Raw genomic sequence first — 22,990 nt, forward strand, 5'->3', positions numbered from 1 at the left:
ATAGAAGTGTAATAAATGTCTGGTCATAGCTCTACATGAGATTAACTTTCTATTCCGTAACATCATAAATAAAGCTAGGTTTAATTACCCCTTTTGTCTTTAACCTTTGCCCCATGTTTCAAAATGGTTCCTAACCTTCAAATGTTTCAGTTTAGTCCTTAACCTTTAAAACATGTATCAAAACGGCCACTGCTATCAACTAGTGAATGGAAAAATATGACTTGGCAAATGGAAACACTAAGATCAAACACTTTTAAGTTGCACATGTACCCATTGGGTCTTGAACCCACGACCTCACTCTCCACCTAGCACTTATAAAAAGCGGAGGTGCCAGTTGAGGTAAAGCTCATTGGCAACACTGACAGCTAGTTTTATCCAGCTGAAAGCAAAAAAATTCAAAGCATACCTTCAATGCCCTGAAAATTGCCTTTTTTTTAAGTGAATCAAGAGCAAAGAAAACTAACCAAAAATCAGAGAAGTACAGCCTTCTCCACCTAGCCACTTAATCTGAACATCATTACTCTATCAAAACAAAAAAAAAGGACCCAAGAAGATAATGAAAACAAAAAATAGCCAGACATTAATCCAATACAACTATTGTAGTAACATTACACTACTAAAATTCTAAATTTCATTTTTTTTTTTTTTTTTTTGCCCTATTTTTTTTTTCTTTTTTTTCTTTTGGGTTCGAAGAAAATAAAAAAAAATAGAATGGTTTTGGTCTCTCTCTCTCTTCGGCGCTCTTTAGGTGAAGCAGAGAGGGATGGGTTCGCTTTTATATTTTTGTTTCGTGACCAAACACGGCTTTATTTTTGTGGAATGACGAAATTACCCCTGTAAATATCGCTGGATCCTTTGGGCCTTTGGTGCACCGCCAAAGTTAATTTTTTTTCTTTTACCTTTTCTAAAAATCATTAGAGAATATTTTCATCGTATTAAAATATCCCAATTCTCAAATTAGGTCAATGGGCTATTCTATTCCATCACTATGTTTTTTTTTTTTTTAGAAGTACTATCAACTATGTAGATATTCAAATATCTCAATTCTCAAACCATATTGTCCATTCCTCTACGTGACTATACCATGTTTATGTATTTAAATCATAATATCTAGATTACCAAAAAAATAATTGTATAGTTTATTTGAATTTCATTGATGATATGAATAAAAAAAAAATTAATTAGGATAAGGTCTATTAGTTTATGTAATTTATTAAGGTCAGCCAAATTGACTACAATTAGTTCAACTCGAGCACACTCATAACTACCAAGTAAGTCCAACCAAGATTCTATGCTACAATCAAAGTAACACCCTAATATAAAAAATTCTAAAAAAATGCTTAAACTTTTTTTCGTCTCAAAATTTAGAAACATTTACTTGCAAATTGGAAACTTGATGACCAATATCATACTAACGTCTTTCTAATTTCTTTGTCTACAAGAATTTATTATTAATATCAGTCATTCAATCAACTGCTTACTAAAGTATAATAATATGAGCTAAGAGTCTAATAACTCAGTGATGTTGCATGATTCTCTCATAAAAGACAACTTTGGCTTGATCGAATCCTCCATTCTCCACTTTAATGAAAGCAAGAAAAAGTATAATATATATATATATATTAGTTATGGATAATTCAAGTTCACTCCCTCAAGGCTTTCTCCCAAAAAAAAAAAAAGTTCACTCCCTCAGGGATAAGAGAATAAAGGGAAATTTTTTCTTTTAAATGTTTAATATTTTTTGAAGATTTTTAAATATTAATCCTACAATATGGTGCTAGTAGAAGGAACAAAACGATTTATTTGATTCTTGAAAATTATCATGGAAAAAAAAACTATCTTAAATGAATATCAAAATTCAAAACACGAAGTTCTAATATTTCAAAATTACTTTCAGGCTTGGTGAGCTTATAGCTTCCAATTGCTATTGTCTCTAAAAATTAAAAAGAAAATAAAAAGAAAAAGAAAATAAATTTCATAATGAAAAGGAAGCATGTGTTATTAATTGGAAGTTTTAAATTATAGGTAAGTGTCATGAAATGATTTATAAGAGCATTGTTTGACTTCTTAGGGCTCCTTGTTTTGAGAGCATCTTCAACAATTCACCAGATTTGAGCTAAAAGACCATTTTATTGTAGAAAAAAAAATAGTTAATCACGTTTTTAAATAAACTTTTTAACAACCTTTTTATACTTTATGTATTCCATTTATTAAATATTTATTTATTTATTCTTTGTTTACAATCAAAATTTTCACCACTTTTTTCTTCCCAAACAAAAAAGTATCTTATGTTTCAGGTGTATGTAGCGAGTCTCTCACAGTATGTAGGCCGCTCCACATACCAATGGAATACACATACCATTAAGTGTCTCGCTGCATACACTCGAAGCATAGGATGCATTCACCTTTAAAACACCCTTCCCTAAGCCAGTACACAAGTCATCACGCACAAGTTCTAAGACCATCCAAAAATCCATACCACCAACAAAACACCACTTCAGACGGCCAACATCCAACCCAAATTGTTAAACACATTCCAAATCAAACCCCAAAAATTGCCACTAGCCACCACAACTCACTCTACCGCCAAAAAACTAACTCGAAGCTCAAACACCACCAAGAGCCACCAATGCTGTTGTGAAGCAAGATTGATGGATAGTTTGTTATTGCATTACCAACCCCCATAAAGAGGTGGAAAGATCATATGTTTGGTCAAATCTGAAAAGAGTATTTTAAGCTCCCTCAAAAGCTTAAAAGGGCGTTAAGTTAAAGCCCAAATTTGGTGCCCCTAAAGCTCTTTTTTTGCATTTCTTCTGGTACTCCTAAATAAGAAAATTAGCCTTAAAAAAGTTTTGCATGGCCTCCTTGGACAACCCAGTAACCTCCTTCATTACCAGTCATGGTCCTACTCTGAAATATACTTTGCTTAAACATAGCTTTTGACGTGCGTAGGTTCTCTGTCGATGCTTTGGATCTTAGGCTAGAGCTTGTGAGTGCAATAGGCTCCCTGTATCCTTATTTCCATGCTGCATAAAGTGCTGCTTTGGTTGCTAGAATCTGGCTCGTTTTCTTATTGTTGGTGTACTAGGAGTAGCTTCCTTTGTTGATGGTCTGTCCAGTACGATTTTTTTTATCACAAAAGCGCCACCATCCCAGTTTGCTCGTCAACTGCGAGTGCAATGTCCTAGAATTATTTGAAAAAAGCTTTGCCACCCATGACCACATTGTTGCTCCTCGCCATTTATGCACTCAAATTGAACCCACCCTTCCCCCACCATCTCTCAAAAATCAAAATCAACCCTGGGCTCCATGATAAAGAATAGGTAAATAATAACAACATTGACAACGAATTGAGTTGTTTGGATTGAAGTATGAAAATAATTATTTCTAGATTAGCATACACAAGCATTTTAGTAACATTTCCGATGCCAAACTTTCTAAAATATAAATCTGTAAGTGTTCTTATGCCAGCAATTTTAAGTAGGGAAAGAAATTAAGAAAACATGTCGTTATGGTACAACATTCCTGTACAGCTTAAACCAGGGTACATATCATAAATTAACATTTTTGGGAAAACACGTCAAAAGAAGCCTCGATTAATGGATAAAAATTGAATTAAGATGTCAGGGTAATTCCACCTTTGTAATTATTCATATGTATATTTCATATATTCTACAACCAGATTTAATCTGGAGCACCATGACCGGATCGAGTACTTCCACCAAGTAAGACATTTGCCAAAATGTTGAATATGTAGCTGTTAGCTGACACAAGGAAAATTTAAACTTCCACTCTTCTGCAATGCTCGGCTTATTGGCTCTTGGAAATACTGAAGAGATATAAGTATTGCTTCCTATCCATAAAGATGCAAATTGAGCAAAATCATGAATAGTTAAGTAAGATTTTTTTTTTTTTTTTTTTTTTTGGGGGGAACTAAAAAATGGAGAATATATGAGTACCTCTGTTCGAATCGTTCGACTCCCCTGATGTGGACATGTGTTCAGGTATGAATCGAATACCTCCTGCGCATTTTTCCCCTGAAAGCAACATTAACAGTATTCAGTATTTTACTTTTTCTCTTTTCCTCCTTTTGGCTGTTAAACTAGCAACAATAATTGTGGCTTGTCATGTAAAATTAGAAAAGAACAGAAATTTCAAGCAAGAACAAAACTCCATTACTAAATCTAATAACCAATGCCTTCCTCAGTTCATTTTCTCATGCAAAATCAAGCATAAGTGGGTAACATGTTACTATGGATACACAAATAAGAAAAGAACAAGTGCACATTGAGATTGGACATTCATTTAAGTCATAAGACAGGAGTATTAAAATCCCAGTCAGAAGCATTAAAGAGAAATAAAATCATGTTCTTTGTTTTCTATTTTCTATTTTGCAGCTCTATTCAAGAAAGATACATCTGAAAAATATCTTGCTACCAAAATTCATAGGCACTTTCTGGAAACATGTTTTCCCAAAGAGGAAACCAAAAAGTGCTTACAGAAATTAATCTTTCATCTAGTAATATACCTTTAAATTATTGTCTTCCTCAATGCTCTCTTCCAACCCAGCAAGTCCACCAAAAGCAATCAATAGATGCCTAAAAATTATACATACAACAGATTAACAAGCATCAAGGGTAAATGAATTGAGTGTATGTATATATATATATATATATCATGATGTATACTTGATTTCATATTGCTTCAAATCTAAAACTTGGGCTGTTCTGAGAGATGGTTTTGTCATCTTTGATTCTCCAACTGCATATGTGGAGCTTAATTATAATTTAGACAATGCTAAATTGAGGGTAAGGCTGTCTACCAACCACCTCTCCCATACCCTGCAGAAAACAGGAGACTAGGTACGACCAACTATTCTAATACGTATTATCCCCATTCCCTGCCTAGTTACTGCTTGATGCAATTTGGCTAATAAAATTCCCATTAAAAATAATAATAATCTAAATTTGAATTCTAAATGAAGTTGGGAAAAATGGGATGTTAAGAATACTACATACCCAAACATAAAAATAAAGCAAGGAAATATGTTGTACCCTTAAGAACAGACACTACTGAATGCTACTCACTTATCAAATCAGATCATTCAATTGCTAAAAATGCCTACTAAACAGACACTACTAAAGTTGATTTTCTTGCTCACCTCTCTCTAGTTTGCTGCTTAATACGATGAACATAGAATATCGTAAAGGTGATTCTATTTTTAGCCTTTAATAGGCTTAGATATAGATCAGAGGTTATTAACTTAAGTCGCTGAAATTTTTTCCATTGTCATCATGAGGCAGCCCACTAATTGAATTATATATATGCATATATCAGCCGGTTTAAATTTTACAGACAGAAACATTAGTTCTAGTAACCAAAGAGCAGCTAGCCAAAAGAAGTCCTACAGAAAATGACGAAAAAACTTTTTTTTTTAATTGATAATTACACACGCACCCAGAAGGTCTTTGAACGACCTCTCCCTCCACTTTGCTCTTACAAGGAGAAATTGTCACTGGGGCTAGAGCCCATTGGACTCAAAAACACTTTTTTTTTTCAATAAGTTATAAACAATCTTATGTACAGTCAAGACACCAAACAGAAACATACCTGAAAGTAGGTATGGTCAGATTTGATGAATTAACAATCAGACCATGCTCGGAGGTACCAATCAAATGGTCATAGCCACCCTGTGAATATAAAATAAGTTGATAGAGAAAGGACATCAACGAAGGGTTACCAAGAAACAATGCTAAAAAGAAAGGGGAAAAAGGGAAAAGATAAAGAGGACGAATGAGGATGAATAGAGAATACCTTGTATGGGCAATCCTTAAATACTGAACTCAGATTGGAAGCATATCGAACTCTATACCCCCAATACATTCCTGATTCTTCCCTAGGCTTGGATGGTGAGGCAATTTCACGCGGTAAATCTAGATTAATGCAATTGTGGATCATAAACTTCAGTAATAACACAATTTTTTCCCAATTACAGGAAGATGATGCATGAAGGTTCTTTGGAGTAACATTAGGGAAGGTGACAGGAATACTAAATTTTTTCACCGCATAGCTAACTCTCATAGGAGGGTTAATTCTATTGGTAGGCTTATGGTGGATGGGGTGTTGTCTTCGGACCCAACCGCTATAGCAAATTGTATCTCTCAGTTTTATAGGCAGCTTTATTTGGAGGATGTGGCTCATAGAACTGTCTTAGATGATGTGGAGTTTTCTAGTATCTCTCGGTGGAAGATGCAAGTTGGCTAGATAGGCCTTTTGAGGAAGAAGAGGTGTTTGGGGTGATCAATGAATTTAATGGTGATAAGGCACTTGGCCCGGATGGTTTTTCAATGGCATTCTTCCAGTCTTGTTGGAGTGTTTTGAAAACAGAAGTTATGGTTGTATTCCATAATTTCCATTCTCAGGCGATGTTTGAGAAGAGCTTTAATGCTTCGTTCCTTGCTCTCATTCCCGAGAAAGTGGATGCTGTGGAGGTCAAGGACTTTCAGCCTATTAGCTTAGTTGGTGGGATTTATAAGATTATTTCTAAGGTGTTGGCTAATCGGCTTCGTAGGGTGGCGCATGGGCTTATTTCGGATTCACAAAATGCTTTTGTGAAAGGTAGACAGATTTTGGATTCCATCTTGATTGCTTCTAAATGTATTGATAGTAGATTGAAGTCAGGAGTTCCAGGTGTTTTATGTAAATTGGATGTGGAGAAGGCGTATGCTCATGTGAGCTGGGATTTTTTTAATGTATATGCTTCAGCGTTGTGGTTTCTCAGAGAAATGGAAAAATTAGCTAAGGTATTGCATTTCAACTGTAAACTTTTCCATTTTGAAAAATGGTAGCCCATCTGATTTCTTTGGAAGCTCTAGGGGGTTTCGGCAAGGGGATCCTTTATCTCCTTTGTTGTTTGATATTGTGATGGAGACTTTAAGACGTATGTTGGATGTGGTTGCCTCCGCTAGGCAATTCTCAGGTTTTTCTGTGGGTAGTACAGCTGGTTCATTAGTGATGGTGTCTCACCTTTTATTTGCAGACAACACTCTGATTTTTTGTGATGCTGAACCTTCTCAGATTGCTAATCTAAGGGTGAGTCTTGCTAGATTTAAAGAGGTGTCAGGGCTTCATATTAATGTGGGGAAGTCTAAGCTGGTACCTGTTGGTGGGGTACACAATTTGGAGGCTTTGGTGGGTTTATTGGGGTGTGGGCAGTCTTCTTTGCCCTTGAAATATTTGGGTCTTCCATTAGGTGCAAAATTTAAGGACTTATCTGTTTGGAATCCTATCCTAGAGAGAATGGAGAGGAGATTAGACAGTTGGAAGAGAATGTATTTATCTAAAGGGGGTAAGGTGACACTCATTAAAAGCTCACTCTCGTCTTTACCTACATACTTTCTTTCCCTTCTTCTTTTATCGGGAAAGGTGGCAAAGTATATAGAGAAATTACAGAGAGATTTTTTGTGGAATGAGATTGGTGGTGAACTTAAAATACATTTAGTTAATTGGGCCAAGGTTTGTAGGCCTTCACAGGTGGGGGGGGGGGGGGGGAGGGGGGGGGGGTTGGGTATAAGACGGTTGGGGAACTTTAATTTTGCTTTGCTAGGAAAATGTTTGTGGAGGTATGGCATGGAGACTGATGCTTTATGGAGGAGGGTTATAGAGGCTAAATATGGGAAAATGTGGGGTGGTTGGTGTACGAAAAAGGTGACAAGTCCTTATGGGGTCAGCTTGTGGAGATACATTAGAAGTGGCTGGTTGAACTTCTCTAAACTCCTTGTTTATGATGTGGGGGTTGGTACTAGAGTGAAATTTTGGAAACATGTGTGGTGTGGGGATTGTACTCTCCAAGAGGCATTTCTGGAGCTTTATTGTCTTAGTAGGTCAAAGGATTCCTCGGTGGCTGAAGTTATGGGTTGGTCTACTGGGAGGTTTCACTGGAATATGCAATTTCGTCGTTCACCACAAGATTGGGAAGAAGAAGCCTTTAATCGGTTTATGGAGTTGGTCTATTCTTTGAAAGTGCGGGGGTTTGGCTCAAATAAGGTTTGTTGGAAACCTGCAAGGAATAGAGGTTTTGAGGTTAGAGGTTACTATAGCTCCTTCTACCCTCCTACTCCTGTTTCCTTTCAATGGAGAATGATATGGCAATCGAAGGTTCCTCCAAGGGTGGCTTTCTTTTCTTGGTCTGCTTCTTTAGGTAAGATCTTAACTATAGACAACCTTCATAAAAGACGAGTGATGGTGCTTGACTAGTGCTATATGTGTAAGAGGTGTGGGGAGTCGGTACATCATCTTCTACTTCATTGCTCCATAGCTTGGGAGTTGTGGTCCTTGGTTTTCTGCTTGTTTGGTATTCGATGGGTTATGCCTCATACTGTTCTTGAGTTGTTTGAGGCTTGGCAAGGAAAGTTTACGCGACATCATCACATTGATGTTTGGAGATTAGTGCCTCATTGCTTGATTTGGTGCATTTGGTGTGAAAGGAATGCTAGAAGCTTTGAGGGTTGTGAACGCTCTTTGTTGGAGATTAAGTCTTTCTTTTTACACACTCTCTTTGAATGGAGTGTGGTTTTTTCTCACTTTTCTTGTTCTTCCTTTTCTTTTTTTTATTGACCGTTGCTCTTTTGTTTCTTGATTTGTGCCCTCATAGTACATCCCCAATATACTCGGTTTGGCAATCTTTCTATTTTTAATAATATTCTTACGTTATTTATAAAAAAAAAAATGAAACTTTAGGGAAAAATAAAAAGAGGGAAAAGATCATTGTATTCTAATGCGATGGCAAATGGAACTCACCACCAATACTTTATCCAGATGCCATTGCAGGTGGGGTGAATAAAATGAATGCCAAACCAACTTAACTACAATTTTTTTTTTTAAAGGCAAACCAACTCAACTACAATTTAGTTCCAAGAAAATGAATAGGTTGCACAAATGAAGGAAAAAGTTGAGATATGCACAAGGAATTAAATGATCAATAAAAATGGTCCACATGACTCAGACAAAATAATATGATTAAGAAACCGCTTAGACAAGTTAGAAATATCTACTCATTACCAGTATCCAGGTTGCGGTTGGTTCCCATAGCTACAGTAACTCTTGTTCCAGGTTCCACTACTTGATCAATAACAACATGCTGCATAAATTACCAGTGAATCAATATTTCTTTTTTATTGACATATTAACAAGATTTAAAGGTCAGTATACTACCTTGCCAGCAACCCAATGCTAATGAATAGAGACAGCAAAAAACTAAATGAGACATGGCAAACATACACGAACAATGCCCCTTGACCAGCCCACTCACCATAAATCAAACTCAACGAGCAATCCAAGTGTTAATATGGATGAAAAAATTAGGGTAAAAAAAAACAAGTGGGACCATTATACATGAAATGTGTCCTGCAGAACCACAGCAACAGTGGAAAGAGCATATAGCTATCTACTGAGGCACTTACATTCCACTACCCCTACAGACGAATGTGTACAGCCACACACGCACGCGCACACACACAGAACTATAGTCTACTTTAAAATGGTGTATTGGCTTTCAAGTAAACTAGGAAGTAGACAGAACTAAACTCCAGGAATTAGATACAGATTAAGGTTACAGGATTACAGAGCTCAATTGTTGAAATTCATGAAGTTATCATTTGTTTATCACTGCTGGATTCATTTGGCATGATCATAAATTAATAAGTTCATCAATTGTTTGCCATCGTGAGCCACATAGGTCATTTGACATCCAGATACTAGATGACCGTGCCCATAAATTGATGCGTGGAAAGATATTGCACAACTGTCTATAAAAATTTATTTTGTTGATGCCAAATAGAGGGGGAAGAAACAACTAATTAATAACAATTGAATAAAAAAGCTTTAGGCCAAGCAAAATTTGACTGTACCTTATGTAGACCCACATCAACAAGTGTTCCCGAGTCTAGAGATCTTTCTTTTAGTGTGACACCTAAAAAGTTAATTCAAGATATCAAAATTTCAGGCATACATCAAATACTATCGATTGAAGGGAACAAAAATGGTCATTGAAACTAACATTGTCAATAGTTTCAAGCTAGCTCTCCAAAATCTAGAAGAAAGACATCATACAACACAATCATGTAATGCACAATGTTCCCTCAATTAAGAAAAAATATTTTCATCCTTGTTAAATTCAAGTCATGAATTATAACACCCAATTTCATACATCTTAACCCACATCTTCGGTCAAATACTCCAGAGTTCTGTCACAATTTTCTCATTCGACCAGATACACCTTTTTTATTATTGGTAAATTACGCGCAACACCAATGCATCTTGAACCTACGATCTCACCCTTTACCTATAACTTATAAGAGGAGGAGGTGCCAGTTTAGCTAGAGCTCATTAGCATGACCAGACACACACCTATTCAAAGACTTTCACATTTCATACAATCTCGGTATGATACTCAACATCTTTTTTTACCTCTATAATACACTACTAACGTTGCAGACATTTCTATGAATTGAAAGCGAAAAAGCTCACTAATTCACTATCAATCATCTAAAACGTAACCACTCCCCACAAAATTTACATTTTTTAACTAAATTATCATTACCTTCTCGATATGGAGCCCACTCATGCTTACGCAAATGGTGCGGAGCATCAAGTGGTGGCAACACACCCTGCAAAAAAAACACACAACACAAAACAAACTTCAACCCACTACACACCAATACTCAACTAAACAAAATGCACTTCAATTTATCAACAAAAAAAAAAAAAAAAAAAATTCTGCATTTCAGTACCACATATCTCAAGCTATTATGCTTTGGAAACAGAGCTCTCCTCAAATATTGAGGCGTCTCAAGATAGCGCAAGATCCTAATAAGAAAAGGCGCGCCGGTTTCGTTCTCATCTGAACTATCCAATTCTTTAACACTGTAATCATTCACTGAATCACTCTTGTTATCAAACACCACCACCTGTTTGTTTATTCAAATAACAACAGCAATTGAATAATTTCTTTCATTGCAATCCAAAATACGAACAAATTAGAAAAAAATGCATAATCTTCGAACCTCATCGATTCGGAAAATCGTTGCGGCACGAGCAATCTGACCAGCCAACTGAGAAAAAAAATAACTAAATAAAGATAATATGATATATATATATATATATAGGGAGAGAGAAAGAGAGAGAGAGAGGTACGCGAGTGGCGAGTTCGAGGGATTGGGCGTTGTTGATGATGGAACCGGCGAGGGCTATGGTGACAGTGGGTATTTCCTTTGCTTCTTCTTCTTCGTGGTCGTTGTCTGCTTTGTTAGTTTGTTTCTTTTGCTTTTTCTTCTTCTTCTTCTTCTTCTCGTTATCGTTAGAGTCGCCACTAACAACGAGCTCGACTTCATTTTGTGGTTCTGGTTGGGATTCGGCTTCGGCTCTCGCTCTCTTTTTCTTCTTCGCCATTACTAATTAATGTGGTGTTTGAAGCTAGTAGAAAGTTAGAAACCGCGCCTAATTTGCAAGGGTTTTGAGTTTCAGCTTGAGAGTTTTTAGACTTTCGAGTGAAAGGGTTTAGGCCAAGCTTATTTTCTTTGTTATTTCTCCAAAAAAAATAAATAAAACTATAAATTTTTTTAAAATTTATATTTATATATATAGATATATATAGGGTCATTAGAACTTATATTTGAGCAATAAAAATAAATCCTTTAAAACAAAGGATTACTAAATAAATAAATAAAACTCGACCTGACCTCGTTGCATTGAAAAGTAATAATAGATAATAAACTTCTAAAAAACATGATCTATTGTAATGAAAAACTCAATTTTAATTAATGCATTTCTTGTACTCATTAATGGAAGTGGGACCTAAAATACCAAACAAATTATTAGCTAAATTGAAAATTTTAGAGCATGTATGTCCTTTTAGGGATCATTTTGGCAATTGACCAGTGCTTATTCTATTATTATGTTGAGAAATTATTAAGTAATCATGTGATATGATACTCATTCATCTTACATTCATGGTGAAATATACCATGAATTTAATTATTGAGATTTATCATGAATATAAGAGGAGGGACAACTACATCACCATGCTCAAGTAACACCTAATTACTCATCAAGTTGTATTGCAAAGATAAGGATGATAGAATTACAACTTGCTTGGCTTATGGGCTTTATTAGTATTAGTATTGAAATTAACTATCTTTGCATTTAAATTTAGCACATGCAACAATCCTGCCTTGTTTTACTACATTGATTTCTATTTGCAGGACAATGGTATGTACGGGCTGCAGATTAAGATGAAGCATATACATAGATTATAGAGAAACTAATAGATGTGTTGACCATCTAGCCTAGCTACAATGGGCACTTAACTTTTATACTTGAAAGCTCGGATTTGTGCTAAATCACAAGAGCTTGTTTAGACCCCCAAATTAAAATTACGGCTAGATAGCTTTTACTCTAAGTTATACTAAGTGCAGAACAAGAGTAAAGAAGTGCAAACAACTGTTATCACTACCTTAAGCCATATTCATCTATTATCAACAATAAAAGGAAAGCTTAAGAGTAAGGAAGAGAGATGCAAACACAAGATAACACCGAGACATGTTATCAAATAGGAAACCTCAGAACTCGGCGAAAAACCTCTCCGCATCCCTTAAAGTAGAAATCGATCCACTAGAAAGTAAAGTTGGAGTACACAAATAACAAAAGACTCTCCAAGCCTAATCTACCCCATGTACTTGAGTTCTCTAAACTCTTACTACCAATTGACTTCTCGGAGCCTTGTCTTCTTTAACTTTCCAAATCCCACAATTTAATCCGATTGCATCCGTCAATGAATGGCTCCTTCCAATACTTTCCAACAACACCAAAATCTCACTTTAACACTCAATATGGGTGTAGTAAGTGTTTGGCCTAGGCAACATCTCAAGGATGTAGAGATGAAGAGGTATGAGTTGCAAAAAACTATAAGGAAATGTGTAAATGATTGTGGGTATAACAATCTCTAACTCTCAAGTGTATTTTATAGGGTTTTCTCTTTGAAAATCACTGTTTACAATTTGTAGGTAATGAGGGTATATATAGCGTGGATAAAGACATAGTAAAACAAAACATAACTTTTTGCCAAACAGAGAGTTTCACGAGTCCTTCGTGAGTTGGCCTTACTCGCAAAACACTTGCGAAAACCTTTAGCTTGGCATAACTCTTCATCTTCCAACCATGTGCTCTACACGTAGCTCATTTGCAAGTAAACTTCTCACAAGACACTCGCAAAATCCACTTGTTCATCCTTTGAAGCTTGAGTCTTCACACTGTCTCACACTCATCCCTTACAATTAAAAACCCACATGCATACAGGAAAAAATGATTGCAGAAATTACAATAAAATTTGGCACAGAATTAAAGCCAATACAAAATAATTGTAAATCACAACTTTACAATACCTTTTTTTGTATCTTCTGGTATTCTCCATGATCTACGTATTTTGATTACCTATGGAACATCCAACAAAATGTCAATTATAGAGTTGTGTGTAACATATAATGTGATGTACCATTGTATGTCCACTAATTTGGTCCTCTAATTCAATTTTATCATTCGACTATTAATTATGTTTATTTAAGCTCTCGAGTAATAGTTTTGCAATATACACTCACCTTTCAAAATCAAATCAATTTCATTCTTAAATCTCGTTCTCATTTAAATTTTATCAAAAGGTAATAAATGTGGCAAATAGTACATTAAAAAGATTATTATTAGAAAATGTAAGAATTAATCATTTCAATTATAATTGCATTAAAATTTAAATGGAGAGGGATCCCTAAACCCTATGATAATATTTAGTTGATTTTACAAGTTGCGAGACATTTTAGAATTTTAAATCAACACAATTAATAGTTGAGAAGTCAAACTGAACTTTGTGACTTTATCATTGGAAGACCAAATTAGTAATTTGACCCCAAAAAAAGAATCAGTATGGGAAAATAGAAGAAAATTTGACTCCCATATGCGAAGGCCAAGGACTATCCTGATTAACTAACCAAAATTTTACATAGCACTAGCAATGTAAAAGCCTAAAAGGTCATTCTTCCCTTTTTCCTTTTCTGGTTTTAAGTACATAATAGCAATCTCAAATGTCATTCTTTCATGTTTCTCTCGTTCTTACTTGCATTATAGCTTCACCTCAATTGCCAAATGGTTCATCATCCCTAGTTAGTTCTTGTCTCTGAGATAGTCTCTCAGAAAAAACCATCTTGTGCAATGGAGATATCTCGGATCAAGGACCACTTTGTCCCTCATGACACCAATATCTTCCTCTCACGGCACCATAGGAGTCTGCTTGTAAACCATGATTCTAGGTTCAGTTCAAGCTTTCCACATTTGCTTAGGCTTACTTCCATTGCCATCTGCACCATACATCTTGAAGCAGCTTCTTACTCTTCTAGTACTAAGGAGCCAGACCAGACATGCATGTATAATTTGGGTGGATATTACTTGAAAGAAGAGAAGAGATGGTACAGCGACTTCAAAAAACAAAAGAAAACACATATAATCATTACTGAAACACTAAGACCTTTTGATTCAAATCAAGATTCAACTTTACATGAGCTTCTATTGGTATCAAAATCTAAGAAAACTATAGACGTGTTATCCTTTGTACGCAATGTTCTAGCCTCACTCAACAAGTAATTAGCAATCTTCTCTGCTGAACTCTCATCTGTTGAGTATCTCTCCCTTGTCTGTCAAGATCAGAAATTTATAGATATATTTAAATGACTTGGGTGATAATACCTGAAGAAATTTTAAATCTTAATACACACAGAAACTTTAAATCATGTAACAAGATAATACCTGAAGGACTAGTTGTATTGCCTTCTTTGCACCAATGACATCCCAGAACCCATCACTGTGATTTTATTACAATCCAGTTACATTTCCAAAATTTTCATAATTATTAAAAAAAAAAATATATACAAAAAAGGCTATCATTGAGAGAGAAAAATATATAAGATCACTTTTTATGAAGTACTTTGAAATAAAAATGGATTTGTTCAAGAGAAGGAAATGACTATATGATGATCACATTCAAATAAATCTTTTTTTAGTCAGTGAGTTACACGCTCAAAAGGTGGGTCTTGAATGCATAACCTTGCCCTCTACCTTACTCTTAAAAGGGAGGGAGTGCCATTTGAGCTAATCCTCATTGGCCATGAAAATTTAATATACAAAATAAGGCCATCAGTTGGATCAGCCAACAATGAGCTGAATCAGGAACTAAGGCATAAATTATCATAGAGACAATTATTGTCAAAACTGAAGCCAATGAGATCCGCCTCAAATGACACTTCCTCCTCCCACAAGAATAAGTGGAGGGTGAGATCGTTGGTTCAAAACCCATTGGGCGTGTAACTTACCATTATAAAAATTTATTGCTGAAACTGACGCAGTGCACAAGAATTACAAAGACAAGGATCAGAAGCACAATAACCTGGCCAGTAGTGCAAATGTCCCACTAGCTTGATTGATATGTACAACTTGACTTATATAAGGCAATGAACTGAAGCGGGAATCCTGCTGTTTAAGAAATTTGTCTCCAAGCATTCGGCCAAGGTTCAAACCTGAACCAGGGAAGAAAAAAACCTTGAGCAACTAACCATTACTTATTTATGTAATTGACAAAAAAGTTGAAGTAATTTTGCCATTACCACAGAGACGAGTTTCCCCATCTCTCAACGGTTCTCCTGTTTCTTCAATTCGAAGTCTTTCAGAATAACTAGTTATTCTATGGTCTTCGGTCATCTTAATCTGTTTTCCATCAACACTGCCAAAACAAAATCACAACACAGTATATAAACATATAGTCACAAGCAAATTTTGAACTTGCATGGACTAAAAGAATCAATATAGAACACCAGAGGTTCAAAACAACGGGAAAAAAAATTATACAAGAGGCAGAGACAAACACAACATGACAAAATCACAAGCAAAAAAAATTCAACAGTAATACATGTACATGTTATGTGTGGACACTAGTCATTGTAATATAAGAAGATAACATCTAACGATAATATGGTGTGATTGTTAGGATGTAAAGTTGATAGCCACAATGTCCAGTTATATTCTACCACATTCAAATTAAACATTTCATTTCAGAAGAGAATGGATATATAAATCCAACAGGTCCTTGTCATAAGAATAGCGAAAATCATAGTAACCATATTAACCATTCCAAAGAAAATAAAAGCCAAAGACCCCTAACTTCCATGCTTGCCTACCAAATTCCCCATCCAATACACTAGTATACAAGTTTTGATCATATGTTTTCCTAACAACCCTATGCATGAAATAATAACAACATTAACACATACTTCATAACACAAGCTGAATCCCCAACATTTGCACATTGCGCAAAGAAATTTTCATCACCATCAGCCCATACCAGAAGCACCGTTGCAGTACAACCCTGTAACGAATTAATTATTATGATGTGCAAACCACAAACTTAAATTAATAACAAAACAAACATTTAAAAGGAAGATGGAATAATCCTTTTCACGCAAGATGTGGTCACCAAATAAAAAATACCAATCGAATGAAGCCTACAGTTTATCATGCAGATAAATAGTTACATCCATTATCCAAGTTGCTACTGCACTTAAATATCATATCATACTAATGAAAAAAGGAAACAAAATAGAGAAGCTAACAGCACATAAATCTACAGAACAGGTACCTTTTTTTTTTCTTTTTTTTTTTTTGTATAGAAAGATCTCTCTCGGTCTCTCACACACACTCCAGATGAAATAAGTTTATAGCCATCTAGATGCATGCATATGCACAGATTCAATTCCTTATGAATACGTAAACTTTGTTCAAGAACGATTAGGTCAAAGGAGAGCTTTGAATGTAAGGGCTGTTCTTATTTTTACCAGAAGGATTTCAATCCCCTGGCCTCCCCCAAAAAAAAAAAAATCTCAGTTAAGGTTCTTATTATTAATTATTATTTTTTAAAGCGAAATAGCATATTTCTTCTATCTGCTTACCAAATTCTATGCAAGCATGATGGCTGAAATTTGCGACTCTCTATAACATCAAAACACTTGACAGCTAAGTTACTGCAAAACGTTTAGCCAAACAGAAGGAAAATTAAATTTGACTACAGGAGAACAAGAAAGTACCTCATAATTATGATTCATGCATGCTTCTGTCTGAGAGAATGCATCCCTCAGAACATCGGAAGCATCACGTAGTGATACAATCCTCTCTCTTTTTAGTGAATCCGACAAAATAGCAGCAACCTTCTCAGGTAAAATTCTGTAGAAGAATATTATTAACAGTCATTACTAAAGTATTGGACAACAGCCAAGTACCACAAAAGCATAACATCTTGATGCACAATATTGAAAAGCAAGACCAGGGGCGGACTATTTTTTTTTGGGGGGGGAATTTGAAGAATAGCATCTCAAAGGGCATCATATGTGAGGGCAAAGGATTGTTTGAGATTCACAATCTTCAAAACCCATCATATTTTGAACCTAACCCATCCCCCAACCACAGATTGTTGCAGTGTCAAGTCAGTTTTTGCTGTTTGCAAATATGCCCAGGTTCAAACAGATATTCAGAAAACGCATAACTCTGCAGTAGCTTTCACTCTCTCTCTGTAACATTTATGCATGTATGTATATGTATTTATGCATGTGTGTCCTGACATTTTTTCTTCTTCAAACAGATGGCCAGAAATTTTGGAAAAGTAAGATGCATGATGGCCTACTATGAGATATGGCCGGGATCAATTCAAAGAGGAGGTTCTTTTATGGTCTGGTGCTGATCGCAGCCAACCCTAGGGGCTGAACCCTAGTGGTTTTCCCCTGCTTGGTGCCGAATCCTAGTGTCCATGCTTCTTAGTGCGAGTGTGTATGGATAACATAATTCCTTTGACATGAATTACATTCATAAGCATTTGAAGTTGTATACACCAGTAATTGAGTATAAAATCAAGTTCCTCAGGCTTCCATAATCACATCAATAACTTAAACACAAAGCATGAAGCAATAACTTAAAAACTTGAAGTGCTGAGTAGGGGAAAAAAGCCACAAATTGCTCTGTTATCTAACAATAATGGAATTTCTCAAAGAGGCAGATGACAGAGTTCATAACCCACAGTAACATAGAACATTTAAGATGAAGTAAAAAACTAACTTGCTAGCATATTTGGCAGCTCCTGCTCCACCATGTCCATCACAGATGCCAAACAAACCAAACTGCAAGGTGTGCATTTACGTTAGTATAGCTATATCAGGTAGATGTAAAGGATCTTCATTGAAGTAAACACAATAACTCCAAAACCTTGTCAACACCAGGAAGAGGCCATTGATAATAGCACACATCTTCCATTGGAAGCTTCTTTCCTCCTCTACGCACAGCCATTGGATCCGATGCCACACCAACTCCAAAGGGGATCTGAGACTCAGTTTGAGACGTAATGTGAACCTGATACAGTATATATCAGGTACTGATAAAAAAGGGTAGCAACTGTGGCATCAATTACATTTTAAAATAACATAACAAAGCATTAATTATACTTCAAAAAAATAATTAAATTACTTTCCTCTTTCACAGTATCATCACACAAGAAATTTAACATACTAAATATAATATATAACAAACAGAGTCCAATCAAGCCATTCATTACTTAAGTAAATTTCTTAAATCGTGTCCTTAATTTTTCTTTTATACACACACACACACACACACACAAACACACAAAGAGAATGAAGTACAGACCTTATTAAAGGCTGGAATAGAAGCACTAAAAACATAGATAAGTATAACAACCCAACATCATTAGCTAGACTCATTTTTCTTATTCGTCAGAACTATTATTTTTCCCTTAGTATATGAAGCTTCAAAATGTCTTTTATGTTTTAACTTTAGCTCAGTGTTTCTCGTAAAATTGAATTAAGCCTCAAAAAATTTTAACAGAAAAGGAATTTAAAGAAAGAGAAAAGGTGATTGCTGCAAAAGGCAAGGTTAAGAATATTTCAAATGTTAGACTTTACAATGTGTCTGAATAATTCTTCAATAATTTAGAAAGTCTGTACTCAAATATTCAGATTGAAAACAAGCACACAAAATTCTATAATAAAGACCATGTAAATAAAAAATAATAATTTAATTAGTTATACCAAAAAAAAAAAAAAAAAACTTATCAAAGTATCTTTCCTATATGCAAGAACTTTTTGCCCCTAGACAATATTCAATAAGCCAAAACAGCATATCAATTCTCTCCTTTCGTGTATGGTCCAGTACTCCAGTTCATTGTTAACATAATTATATTTATCTAGAAAATCAATCACTATTCCATAGAATCAGAAATGAAACTACTGTTGTAACTTGAAACAGGATGACATTAACTTACATATAATTTGGAGGTTGTGCCAAGAGTTATTACATTTCCGCTTGCAAGCTCTATTGGGTCACCCCAATGTCGACTACCAAAATCAGGATGGTTGATTGACTGTGAATTTAAAAGTGTTCCATTTAGGCTACCCATGTCTATAAGTTCCCACTTCATTTTCTGAAACCAATAATGTAATTATACAATGATTAGCATAACATATACATCATAGAAGCAAAGTGGAAACAAAGTGGTAATAGTTATCATGTAGGTTTACATTTGAATTCCAGTTTATCATTGCATGCTTTCCTGACACCTCTGAATCCTTCAATAATAAGTCACTTGGAGAAACCCTTCCAAGGGTCAGTGGAAGCCTAGATGTATTTGTTGACTGTACAGAACAACGAAGCCCACGAGATGGACCAGAGATAACCTCCAGGGTGAGGCAGCTTCCTGCACTTCTAACAGAAAGATATGATGACATGTTTTTCATACTTGGCCAATTATAAGAGGTATAGAAATTAAACTTTTCATAAAAGTGAAAGAGATTCAAAAAAAAAAAAAAAAAATTACTTTGATCTAGAATATCCTTGAACACAAACTCTTGAAATTTTTCATCTTCTAAACTCTGTCTACCATGTTTTTGGATTTCTGATATTTGGTCTGTTGACAAAGGGCGCCTAAGTGTCTGACCAAACAATAAATCTTCCGGATGATCAGAGATTACATCTACAACCAAGCTATCACCTGGAAAGAGTAAAGAATAAAATTTTGCTTTTGCTGAGGACTTAGAAGTGGAAGAGCAACTAAAGCATAACTACTAATCTAATATTGTTAAAAAGTCATACAGAGAAGGAAACATTGAATACCTTGAGTTGTATGGTGAGATACAGTGGGAAGCCTTTGTTTATAAATGAGTCCTTGAGTCCGAGGTGAACGGAAATGCCCTTCATTTTGAAGACTTGCTCCCTCCAGATCATAATCCCTTCGCAATTCAGTGCTTGGGTTTTGGATAAGATCCTCATTGTCTGAAACAAGGGGCCTATCTAGATCATCAACCTACCAAAGAAATAATCACAAGAAGTGAACAACATATAACCAAAAGGAACGCATTCTAAGATAAACATATAACCAAAAGGAATGCATTCTAAAATAAGCAGGTTTATAAACATATAACCACCACTGGAAATACAAGGAAATTTATTAAGAGTTGCACACAAATCCATAGTTTCACTTTTATGCAATGATATCAAAATTTAAGACTAAGTTACTTGCCTTCGAAATCAACGCGAACTTTCCAATCCTACCATAGAAAATTCACTTAGCACTCAGCTAAGAGGACAACTCAAAAACCCATTAATTGTATTTATAACATTGACAGGTGTATGATATAAATCTCAAAAATAACAAAACCAAAACTTGCATACAAAATTCCCCCCCCCCCTCCCCCAAAAAAAAATCATAAATTAATCCCAAAATTTTCAAGTCGGCTATGGATCCTCATCAGATTAGTTAGGATCGGCCACGTGTATTCTTTTCCCCCATTCTATTCTATCTAAATTTATACTCTCTTTTACTTCCTTAATTGACAAGTCCCAATTTATTATTTCTACTAATGTGATTTCTGGTCTTCCTCGATCTTTTTTCATTTCATCCAAAAAACTAAGAGAATCACCAAAGTTTGCACTTTTGGACAGTTAAAGAGTTCCTCAGCTCCACTAAGTAGACCAAGTGATCAAACTAATGTAACAGTCCAATTGCCATGAGTTGGCTCAAACACCAATCTCAACTCAACAATTCCAACATACCCAAATTACCACGATCCAATAATTTCACAGCTCAAAACAACATCAAAAACCTAACAATTCAACACAAAACCCTAAAAAAAAACATTGCTCACACACTGATCACTCCAACAAAAACACATCAACGCATCACGAAACAAAAACTAAAACCCTTAAAAAACAAAAAAAAAAAAAAAAAAAAAGCAAAAAATCCAACGAATGTGAGTCATCCACCAAAAATTCTCAAAAATAAAATTATATATATATTTTTCCCCCAAATCTTATTATTTTCTCAGCAACCAAACAGAGCATTGCACAAAGATCAAAGACTCTAAACCTTATTTTGAGGTAGCAAAAAAAAAAAAAAAAAAAATTTCCCAAAATACCTTGATGGTGCGAGAGCGAGTAGAAGAGGAAGAGGAAGAGAGAAAAAAACGCCATGGCTTGAAGAAGAGAAGGATAAGGAGAAAGATGAGAAGAAGCATAACTACAACAACTACAACAACAATCACTACGACGACAACATTGCTCTCTACCATCGCCATCGTCCACGCGCTCTCTCTCTCTTCCCCCACGGATAGATAGATAAAATCAGATTGTTAAATCAGGTTTTTTTGGGCCTTGCTTACGACAACCTCGCTCTAGGCTTTGAAATGGTCGCACTCTAAATAATAATAATAATAATAATAATAATTTAATTAGAAAGTTTCTAATCTCATTCATTAATTAGGGGGGGGGTGGCTCTTCAAAAAGAGAAGAAGGGGGTGGCATTTTCTTGGTTTTGGTGTACTCTAGATTGTGATGTGTAATTAATTATTATTATTTTTTTTTATGGCAATGTGTAATTAATTATTAGTTAAACTATTACAAAAATTTTTGGCCGACACTTTCTGGAATTTTGGCCATTTGGCTTGCTTAAAATTCACAACTATTAAAAAACTCTTCATTTTGTGTGTCTTAAATTCATTTTTTAATGTCATAATTTATTATTCTAGTAAAAAAATAGTAATATTATGAATATTGCAAATTTTAATTATATAAAAAAAAATTTAACTAATACATAAAGGTACTTGTTAATGAATTATTTTAAGAAAGTTTTTATATAAAGAAAAAAAATAAAATATTTTTAATTTTTTTATAAAAATAGTATAATTTTTTAAAAATGATTTATTAACCATTTATTTAAAAGCACGGTTAACATAACTTAAAATATAATTTAAATTTATTTATTTATTAGTAGATTGATTGATTGTAAGCATCAATCATATTTATTGTCACCTTAAATTATAAATTTTACATAAAATTGTAAAATTTGTAATGTTTTTTTTTTCATGAGATTAGAGGTTATTCAATTTAGATTAAGTTTTGATTTGTTTTGTTGTTGTTGTTGTTGTTGTTAAGTGTCTAGAATGGTACAAGAGAGAAGGTAAGTTGAGCAATAAAAATGATATCTTAGGTGGTGAGTTGAGTGGTTTTTTCTTGTTATGGGGTTGAGATGGATTAACTTCGGGGGAAGTTAATTCGGTTAGGTGTAACTGTGTTTATGCTCTAATTTTGACTACGTCTAGAACTAGAAGGAAGTCAGGGTGGGTAAGACTAACTGCCTCTCTTTGTTTTTTTTCATTTTTGGGTGTAAAGGGCCTGCACATATTAGGCCCATTGATTCAGCCCACTTGAACTACTGCATTGATATGGTCCAATGCATGGGTCAGATGTAGTTAGCATGAGAGAGAGAGAGAGAGAGAGAGAGAGAGAGAGAGAGAGATTCAATAATCTCAGAGTAATGTTTCCTCCTTTTACGTAAATGGAAAGT

General features: G+C 34.9%; 2 protein-coding genes across 2 annotated transcripts; both read right to left on the reverse strand.

Moving 5' to 3' along the window:
* Nucleotides 1-3,493: 3,493 nt before the first annotated feature.
* On the reverse strand, nucleotides 3,494-11,577 carry LOC112023534 (uncharacterized). The gene is made up of 11 exons (XM_024056143.2): nucleotides 11,194-11,577; nucleotides 11,064-11,111; nucleotides 10,791-10,967; nucleotides 10,601-10,667; nucleotides 9,909-9,970; nucleotides 9,061-9,139; nucleotides 5,815-5,933; nucleotides 5,611-5,690; nucleotides 4,529-4,598; nucleotides 3,960-4,037; nucleotides 3,494-3,853 (listed from the first exon to the last, which is right to left on the reverse strand). The coding sequence occupies exons 1-11, from the start codon at nucleotides 11,446-11,448 to the stop codon at nucleotides 3,761-3,763; spliced, it is 1,128 nt and encodes a 375-aa protein (XP_023911911.1). The 5' UTR covers nucleotides 11,449-11,577; the 3' UTR covers nucleotides 3,494-3,760.
* Nucleotides 11,578-14,551: 2,974 nt separating this feature from the next.
* On the reverse strand, nucleotides 14,552-21,852 carry LOC112023532 (protein phosphatase 2C 70). Its single transcript, XM_024056141.2, has 13 exons — nucleotides 21,564-21,852; nucleotides 20,263-20,452; nucleotides 19,967-20,140; nucleotides 19,671-19,846; nucleotides 19,415-19,573; nucleotides 18,343-18,486; nucleotides 18,196-18,257; nucleotides 17,175-17,310; nucleotides 16,365-16,459; nucleotides 15,702-15,817; nucleotides 15,485-15,614; nucleotides 14,848-14,902; nucleotides 14,552-14,735 (listed from the first exon to the last, which is right to left on the reverse strand). The coding sequence occupies exons 1-13, from the start codon at nucleotides 21,720-21,722 to the stop codon at nucleotides 14,583-14,585; spliced, it is 1,749 nt and encodes a 582-aa protein (XP_023911909.1). The 5' UTR covers nucleotides 21,723-21,852; the 3' UTR covers nucleotides 14,552-14,582.
* Between the last annotated feature and the right edge of the window lie 1,138 nt (nucleotides 21,853-22,990).

The sequence above is a fragment of the Quercus suber genome, unplaced genomic scaffold (genome assembly GCF_002906115.3).
Source record: "Quercus suber isolate HL8 unplaced genomic scaffold, Cork oak 2.0 scaffold_7, whole genome shotgun sequence".
NCBI classification, from domain to species: Eukaryota; Viridiplantae; Streptophyta; class Magnoliopsida; order Fagales; family Fagaceae; genus Quercus; species Quercus suber.